At 39.4% G+C, this 9,480-nt stretch overlaps 1 protein-coding gene across 2 annotated transcripts in view; it reads left to right on the top strand.

Annotated features, from left to right (window-relative positions):
- The first annotated feature begins 584 nt into the window (after positions 1 to 584).
- ERCC6L2 (ERCC excision repair 6 like 2) overlaps positions 585 to 9,480 on the top strand; it is a 48,940-nt gene continuing 40,044 nt past the window's right edge. The window contains exons 1-5 of one of the 2 annotated variants that reach the window (XR_012052781.1): positions 585 to 962; positions 3,479 to 3,903; positions 6,291 to 6,410; positions 7,809 to 8,002; positions 9,122 to 9,283. Coding sequence is in view for 1 of the 2 variants with exons in the window: in XM_030257875.4 (XP_030113735.4) it covers positions 941 to 962; positions 3,479 to 3,903; positions 6,291 to 6,410; positions 7,809 to 8,002; positions 9,122 to 9,283 (923 nt within the window). In the remaining variant the exon portion in view is untranslated. The remainder of the gene's footprint in view (positions 963 to 3,478; positions 3,904 to 6,290; positions 6,411 to 7,808; positions 8,003 to 9,121; positions 9,284 to 9,480) is intronic. The other variant, XM_030257875.4, reaches the window with a different exon arrangement.

Genomic DNA, 9,480 nt, shown 5'->3' with positions numbered 1-9,480 from the left:
TGCCACATCAGGCTCGGGTGACATATCGGGCTCAGGTGTCACATCGGGCCCCGGTGCCACATCAGGCCCAGGAGCCACATCGGGCTCGGGTAACACATCGGGCTCAGGTGTCACATCGGGCTCGGGTGCCACATCGGGCTCAGGTGACACATCGGGCCCAGTGCCACATCGGGCCCAGGAGCCACATCGGGCCCAGTGCCACATCGGGCTCAGGTGTCACATCGGGCTCAGGTGTCACATCGGGCCAGGTGCCACATCGGGCCCAGTGCCACATCGGGCTCAGGTGTCACATCGGGCTCAGGTGTCACATTGGGCCAGGTGCCACATCGGGCTCGGGTGCCACATCGGGCTCAGGTGTCACCTCGGGCTCAGGTGCCACATCGGGCTCGGGTGCCACATCGGGCTCAGGTGTCACCTCGGGCTCAGGTGCCACATCGGGCTCGGGTGCCACATCGGGCTCAGGTGCCACCTCGGGCTCAGGTGCCACATCGGGTCCCGGCGCCACAGCGAGCGCCGCCGCCGCGCCGGCCCCGCCCGCTCGGCCAGGACATCTCGCGATATTTCCCGCGGGCAGCCGACGCCGGCGAGCACGGAGCACCATGGCAACGCACTTCTCGCGATATTTCCCGCGCGGCCGCTGCCCGCGGCAGGCGGGGCCGGGGTCGGCTCTCTGCGGCCGCGGCGCTCCGGGGTCCGGTCGCGGTGCGGGAGCGGGGACAGCCCCCGGGCCTTTCCCTGAGGTACCCCGGGGGCTTCGGCCGCGGTGCGGGAACAGTTCCCGGGCCTTTCCCTGAGGCACCCCGGCGGCTTCGGCCGCGCCCGCACCGCCGTGACCCGCCCGGTGGAGGGTTGGCTCCGGGTCCCCAGCGCGGCGGTGCCCGTCCGCCCCCGGTGCCTCCGCCCGCGGGCCCCGTCGGGCTTTGCACGGCCAGAGGTTAAAATGTGTGATGATGGTGTGCCAGGTAAGCGTTATTCCGTATTCCTCGGATTCTGTTTTTACAGTCACTTATTAAGAGTGTAAAAAAAAAAAACAAAACAAAACAAAAAAAAAAAAAAAACCGAAGGAAAACGAAACCTTACACTCTAAGTTAAGTGGTCAACTCTCACTAGTTAGAAAACATTCGACATAATTTCCTAGAGGAGTAGTGGTTGAAAGGAACGAGTGTGTGACAGGATGCCATTATCACTATGATTTAGTACAGTTAATGTTGACAGTGGCACATTTTTCCCACCTGTAGTAAAAAGTGTAAGTACAGGTAAGCATCTTAAATCCAGCTTTCATCATTCGTGGCAACTGTACTATACCCATGCTAGGAAGCCATGTGAGATAATTTTCTTTGTTTTTAAAGACTGGTCCACGTGAATTACGGTTCTAATTCAAAAGCCAAGAGGTTGGTGAATCAGGCTAGTTAAACTAAGCAGTTCATGCATTGGCTTTAACAGCATTATTTTCTGGCCTTTAGTAGCAATGGTGTCCTTTATACCATTTTTTGTTTCAGCCTTTTTCTCATTCTGTTCCCTACTTCTCACTAAGTTTGGAGTTCAGTAACACTGCTACTATTGCCCAGTGCAATTTATTCACTTTGCACCTGAACTCTAGTTATGATGATCCATATGCAACTCCTTAAACTCAGGTAAAAGCTTCGCTAAAATAAAAAACTCTGTAATCTTAAATAACGGTTTTAACTTTGAGAGTTTCTGAACGTGTTGCATGTCCCTTCACTACTGTAAAAAAAAAAAGGAATTACAGAAGTGCTCTGCTATTTTAATTTTGATTTGCATATATAACAGTGTGCTGTACATAGCTGGTTTCAGTTTTTCGTTTTTAGTTCCTGTTCTCAAGAAATTGCAGAAAGAATTAGATGCTACTGGAAGAAGTTAATGTACTCATCTTTTTGCATTGAGATGAGAGATGTGTACAAATGCCATGAACTTTAAGGATTAGTTTTGTATGTTGTGTTGAATATACAGCCTGTGCTTAATCCTTTGCCTCAGAAAGTTACATTTGAGCTTCAAGTCTTTGAGAAGGTCTGAGGGTCTTGGAGCAGCTTATGTAGAAGGTCACGAGGTATGGGGCTGAACTCCAAATAAGGATAATGGGGCCATTATTAAAGAGATCTGCAAAATGGTGAATTGAATGGGAAGACTGTGGTTTATGACCTTGTTAGTGTAAGAACTGGTAGGCTACCAGTTTAAGTCTTTGGATTGAAGTTCATATCAGGCAAAAGTGTGACATGTATCCAGAGGGAGACCCACAATATTTTTAGTCAGAAGTCTCCAAATTCTATGAATCTGCATGTGTTGAAAGGGGAATGGAGCTACTTGAAAGAGAGCAGTCTACTGGAATTTGCTAAACAGACAAATCACCTGTGGCCCATGAAACCCCTGTAACTAAAAGAATACTTAAGAGGCCAAAGAAATTTGGAATTAAGGGTGTTGTGTACTGTTTTTATTGTTACCTGCATGTCAGCTTAGGGCCAGTGCTGGCTGTGGAATAGTGGGCTTGGCTACATCCATGCTTTTGTTTTCTCTATATAATTAAATCATTTTAGTAAATGAATATGGTTATCATTGGTTTAACTAATGCATTGTGGACATTAGTCCTGTAAGTGTATGCTTCCAGGTGCTCAGAACTTGGTGAGGAAAATCAGTTTTCTTGCAGTTTTTACTCAGAGTCATTAAAATGGGTGAAGGTGGAATTTCTTGCCTTCACAACTTTTTTCCTTACCTCTGAAAAGTGTCTGGGTTGATGTGTCCAGGAATATATACCACCGCTGGTCATAGAATGATGAATACTTGCTCTGGTGCAAGATTCTTCATGGCTCGCTCCTTCCTGTAAAAAAGGTGTGCCTCATGGTAATTGATAATAACTTTCTTGTAAGTATTAAAACTATTCCAGCAAATAGATAAGAAACCATGAACATGTTCTGAAATGAATCATGTATCCCTTTGTTTTGGGATGACTGAGCAGGGGCAGACTAAAAATTGTTTCTGCAAACTTGAAAGAATGCCTCTTTTTCTCTCAGTTCAGATTTGGAAAACTTTGTGCGCAGCCATTACTTGCAAGGTCTTTTTACTGTGAAGAGTGAAGACCTTGGTTTTTTTCGGTAGAGGTATTTTGTATTATTTTTAATTGTCAGTGTGATGTGAGGTCTTTCCACTTTGATACATACTGCTGTGTTTGCCTGCGTGAAGCCACTGTGTTAACTTAATGTATCGGAATCTGGATTTTGCTTTGTTTTCCTGTACACCTTCTGTTATTTCTAAAATAGTGGCGTTAGAGGAAACTATAATTTTATAGTCTAGCTGTAAATAGTAACTGCTATTTTGATTCTAGTGCTACCTTCAATAAAGTGTTTGTATGAAGTTGTGTGCATTTTGTCAACTAAATTTATATATATTGTTTTAATAGTGAAGAAGTTAAATACTTTGTACATCAGGCCAGTTTATCACTATGTGTGTTTGGTTTTTTTTGCAGACCATTGGCATATTGGGGAGAAATGCTTTGCACCTTGTTTTGAAAATGGAAAACTTCACGAAGGAACAATAACTTCTCTTGAAAAGGACAAGAATGGAAAATCATTTGCTGTTGTATCATTCTTGGATTCTGAAGAAAGGAAAATACTAATAAGAAAACTTTGTAAAATCAAAGACAGTAGAGGACCCTGGAAGAGCTCAATATTTGATGAGGGTGATCTGGAAAAGCCATATTTTCCTGACCAAAATCTTCCATCTCCTGGAGTTGCTTTTAAATTATCTGACAATGGTGATTTTATCCCATATACAATTAACAGATACCTGCGTGATTATCAAAGGGAAGGAGCCCAGTTTCTGTATAGACACTATGCTAATAAAAGAGGGTGTATTCTTGGAGATGATATGGGCCTTGGAAAAACAATACAGGTATTATTTTTGCTTGTTACAGTGGGAGAATATAGTATTTTCTGGGATCTGTAAATCTTTTTTAAAAAGCATTGTATTTGTGAAGTTTAAACCTCCCTCTGTTGTTACAGGGGTGGATGAGGCAGTACATGATGTCCAGGACAGTGCTCAGATCCAGGAGCCCATTGCTGATTTAAGAGTCACTCCTTAACAGGCCATAAAACTGGGATGGGACTCCTTTTAGTATAAGCATGAGTAATTATGATAGTTAAAATGTTAGTGTGTTGAATTTACTTTGAGCATTGCTACCTGCTCATCATGAAAGTAGTTTGCATTGGAATACAGTAAAAGAACTTGAGACTCTTATCTGACTCTTGCTTTATCTGACTCTTGCTTTTAAAATACCCTTTTCCTTTTTTCCTGAAAACAAATAGTTCACTGTTCTGGGAATGCAAAAGAACTGACACTTTCACTTCCATCTCTGGAAATAGTGCTTTGGTATTCCATGCTACTTCAGTAGCCTTTGTGCTCAAGGCGAGGTTGGCTGGGGGCTTGAGCAGTCTGGTCTAGTGAATGGCATCCTTGTCCATGGCAGGGATTGGAACTAGGTGATCTTAAAGGTTGGTTCCTTCCAACCCTTACCATTTTATGATTCTGTGATCTTCTGTTAAACACAGAATCTGTATTTAAGTTCAGCATGGTAAAGGCAGTTCAGTAAATATGAAGTAAAATGGTAGAATTCACTTGTTTAGAAAAGGTTAATACACATGAAAAAATAAATCTAAACTTCATTGAATAACTGATACAGTCTTAGGAAAATTGCCTTATGATTGTCAGTTGGCTAAAGCTTACTGTTTCTGAATTATAGGATGATTCATGAAATAAAAACTATTCTGGAAATCCTTTGAATTTTAATATTCTTTATATTTCTGAGCTGATTTTTGCTTTAAATGTCCCGACCATATGGTTCATTCATATCAAGCTGAAGCTTAGGTGTAGGCAAATAGAATAATGTTGTTTCTTAGTGTGATTACAGTAAACTAATTTGCTGTCAAGGCATTTAGATTGCTTCTTGCTTGATCTAGAAGAGTCAAAGATTTTTTATAATGAGTTGCTGTTTCATTGCCTTTGCTGCTCCTAGAAATTTGTGATGCAAATTCTTCCAAGAATGGAGAATGTGGAAAAGACATAGAGATTTATTGTTCAGTTGAATTTGATTTAATTCTCAAAGTCATTAGTTAAACATGTGCAAACTGGCAGTTCATCTCAACCTCAGTTTATGAGACAGTATGTATAAAAATGTTTTGGGTTACTTTTATTCTACATACCTTTCTTTCATTCTGTGGCCATACGTATGATGGATTTCTTCTTTCTTCTGTCCTTCCAACTATTCTTTTCAGGGGGGTATTTTTTCTGCACTCTGCTCTCCTGACTAGCTTTTTATCCACATCAGTAGAGGGAGAAAGTTATTTTTTTGGGACATCAACAGTTGGTAGCTTTACCTCTGTCCTGCTGTGAGCAGCTGTGTAGCAGCTGCACAAAGGAAGCGGCTGGAGCTGGCTGTTCTGAATAAAAGGAGCCTGTTGAGTTTTCAAAAGAAGGGCACCTCTCTGATGATGCATCTGGTCCTTGCTGCTGCTTCTGGATAGAAGTCCATGGATACCATTTATCCCAAGTGAATTTTGAATTTGCATGTTCTGGCCAGATCGTTCTCTGCCTTCTTCCTGTTTTGGATTATGATAGGAGCAGTTTGGAATAACCTGTGCCGGGATGTTTGTCCTTTCTATGGTGTATTGTAATAAATGTGTTCTCATAATCACCTTGACTGGTTTGAGGCAGATGGGAGAATCTAGCACAAAAGAAGAAATATGGTTTTGATGTCAGCAACAGGAATTTGAAGGAATGGAACATAGAGGAAAAGGTGTATTAGTAAAAAACAAACCTGTAGGATAAGCCTCTTCTTCCTTTTGCAGAAATAACATTGAGAGGATAGTTAGAGGATATCTGTTCCTTGTGTTTTCTCATCTGAAATTCAAGTACCCTGAAAAGGAGGAGAGGTGCAAGACAAGCCTCATCTGTTTTTTCCTGGATCATTCATACTCTGTCTTTAGTGTATTTTTGTGACATTTCCACTTCAAGAATAAAAGAGTGAGATAGAGCAATTAATTGTTCTTATCATTAGTTGAAGGAGTTCTTAGGAATCCAAAGGAGGGAGGGGTCCCATTTTAAAAACAGATTTATTTAAAGCCAATAAACACCTCATGCCTGCACCCCCCAGAAAAAAATCTACCCCCCTACCAAACGAAACCATCTTCCAGAGACCTGTCCAGGATATTGTCTTAAATGTTTATTTTTTGTGGAATTCATTCAATTGTACGTAGTCACTGAGCATTGTTTTCTTTCTCAAGGTAATTTCATTTTTGGCTGCAGTGTTGCACAAGAAGGGAACACGTGAGGATATTGAAAATAATATGCCGGAGTTTTTACTGAGGACAATGAAAAAGGGCTCAGATTGTAACCCCAAGAAGGTACAACTTTTAGTGATACTAGCTTAAGGATTTTGATAAAAGGCAATACTTGGATTTGTTTATTTGTTTGTTCCAGGAATTTATGTACATTAATTTTTAAAATTCAGCTGCTGAAGTAGGATTTCATGCCTTTCCTAGTAGTGTTTGGGACGCCTTCAGTTTTCATGACTGCCATAGTGCCCTCTCTCTCTAGTTGTTATTGTCTAATTTGTTACTACTGTTCATCTGCACTAATGGAAAACATTTGGAATTGTCTGGGTTAGATTTGGGGCTAGAGTACATTGAAATGCCCATGTCAGTGAGTAGAAAATTAGTGTTGTGCAATGATATTTTTAAAGTAAAAAAGTATATATATCTATAATAACAGGGTATTTAATTAAGATAAATCCGTATGTTTGGAAAGTGTATTGCTAATAGTCTTGAGATGTCCTGGCTGTCTTAATGTTGGAAGTAAGTCTGGCTGATAATCTAGGTAATCAAATACACTGACAGCAAATAAAAGATATATGTAAAACTTTGGTGTGAATAAGATAAATCTGAAGAGTATTTTAATTTTACCCATTACAGAAACCATGTAATTTCTGTTTTCAATTGTTGTTTTTATTTTGCTGCAGTAGTTAAGAGAATTTGACTGGCATAATGGGTCATATGACTGCAGCTCTGTGAATAATGGATTCATGCCCCTCAGGAAGTAACAGGCTGAGAAGAAGGGGTAAAGGGATAGCACTTTATGTGCAAAGAAACAGGAATGGTTCTGACTCTGACTAAGAGAGAAGAATGTCACCTTGAGGACATTTAATGTTGAAAGAGGACCTCAGTTGGCTAAGCCTGGGTTTGATGTCAGTGTTGCCACTGCTTTGACTACTAAGTTGGACTGAAAATGTCCCAAGGTTACTTCTTACCTGTTTGATTTTATTATCCTGTGATACTAAGTGAATTGTATGAGCTGCCCTAATTTTTTAAACTCTTTTCAGGACTATCTGTTTTCAAGTCACATAATGACTAGACTTACAGATTTGAGGAAGCTGCTTAACTTCTTCATCCTTTTATTTTCTACATTTGTAAAACCTTTTATGGTATACAGATGCTATGGCAATGCAAAATGATAGTGTTTCACATCTTACTGCATTTAAGAGTATAATTTTAGTAAGTAGTGCTTTGTAGTATTTAATTTTACTATGACAGCATTTTTCTGCTGTATTATACACATACTCAGGGTAAACTGATTACTTTTGGATTTATATTAACTTTAGATATGTTCTATACATATTTGAAATGGCAGAATTAAACAGTCTGACTGCTCAGAGCAGTAAAATATTCAAGATCTTGACTTCCGTTACTGAGAAGTTGCTGTGTTTTAGTTTTTCAAGTGATACTATAATATATATTTGTTTTCAGACTTTCCTCATAGTGGCCCCTCTTTCAGTGCTGTACAACTGGAAGGATGAGTTAGACACATGGGGATACTTTAAAGTCTCTGTCTTACATGGCAGTAAAAAAGATGATGACATGAATCGCATCAAGCAAGGGAAATGTGAAGTTGCTCTTACAACATATGAGATACTTCGCCTGTATTTGGATGAATTTAACAGGTAATGATTTTATTATGTTTTTGTACACACTGAATTTTAGCTGTCTAATTTGCATTGTTCTTTCCAAGGACTTTTTTCTGTACAATATATTTGCAGCCTAAAAAGATGCTCTTAAATAATTACTTGTCAGGAATAAGAATACATATGCTCAGTTATGCATGTGAATCAGTATGAGAGATTTAAGTGGAAGGAGCTAGGATATGAACATCTGTTAGACTTTTCAGAAACTCCAATTTTTAGTGTGTTTTGGGAATGTAGGAACTTGAATATGAATGAATGTATTTAGTGATTAGCAAAAATGCCACAAGATCACCCTTCATTAGTGAACTAAATGCAGCTTGCTCAGGAGACACGCTTTCTACTAAACATCTCTAAACATGTTTGTTTCAGCTTTTTGCCATCAGTCTGGATGTGGTTGTGTTCTGAAATATTCATATATATAAAGTGAACTCATAAAGTTAGTAAATCTCTTCCTAGGGACTTGAAGACTTTATTTATTATTATCTCAGTGTACAGGTCATTCTACCCCTAAGTTTTATTCTTGAACTGGCTGCAAAATATCTTTTGGTCACTGCTTATAGCTATGTTCCTTCTTATCACAATCCCAAAATATTTAAATTTCTCTGCTATATTGATATTGTATATATATTCTTGAGTGATACGTTATTGTAGAAAGCCATGCAGATTGAAATGTTTTCAGTTCATTGGTATTTGCTTTGGATAATTTTTGTTGGCAAAATGAAGTGTACCTATATTAAGTGTATTTCAGTAGTTCACCTTTAGAGACTTATTTTTTGTAAATCTTAATTATAAGTGGAGTTAATTTTAATGAGATATGCTGGATTGAAAGCTGCTTTGTTCACAGAAAGCATTTGATGAAGGTAACAGTAGCTCATTTATTTGACAATGTAGTTTAGCCATTATGTTCAACTATGTTAATTGAATTTATGAAACAAACAATATAAGGAAATAGACTGGTATAATATAAAAACAGGGAAATCAAAAAATAATAATGTGTTATAATATTATCACAGCTATTTGTGTGGCTTCACTTTTTGTATGTATGTGGGATGATGGGACAAATAATGTCAATTAATGGAATCTTTTTTTGATCTGCAGTATAGAGTGGTCTGCTGTGATAGTGGATGAAGCACATAGAATCAAGAACCCAAAGGCTCAAATAACTCAAACCATGAAGTCATTAAAATGCAGTGTTCGCATAGGTCTTACTGGAACCATTCTTCAAAACAATATGAAGGAACTTTGGTGTGTTATGGACTGGTAAATAGAATACTTTCTTTTATGTTTAAACACCTCTGTGTATTGACTGTGCAGTGGGGTTAGGGCAGGACTGGATGATATGGACCCATCTGTGTTATTAAAAAACAACAACAAAACACAACCCTCAACCTCAAAACACCTGCTTTGTTTGAAGAATATGACTTACTGGGGCGGTAAGCTCCTGGTATTTTACAGTT

This window comes from Taeniopygia guttata, chromosome Z (assembly GCF_048771995.1).
Source record: "Taeniopygia guttata chromosome Z, bTaeGut7.mat, whole genome shotgun sequence".
Classification (NCBI taxonomy): domain Eukaryota; kingdom Metazoa; phylum Chordata; class Aves; order Passeriformes; family Estrildidae; genus Taeniopygia; species Taeniopygia guttata.
The sequence above is the reverse complement of the archived record's forward strand: the minus strand, read 5'-3'. Positions and strand labels throughout refer to the sequence as shown.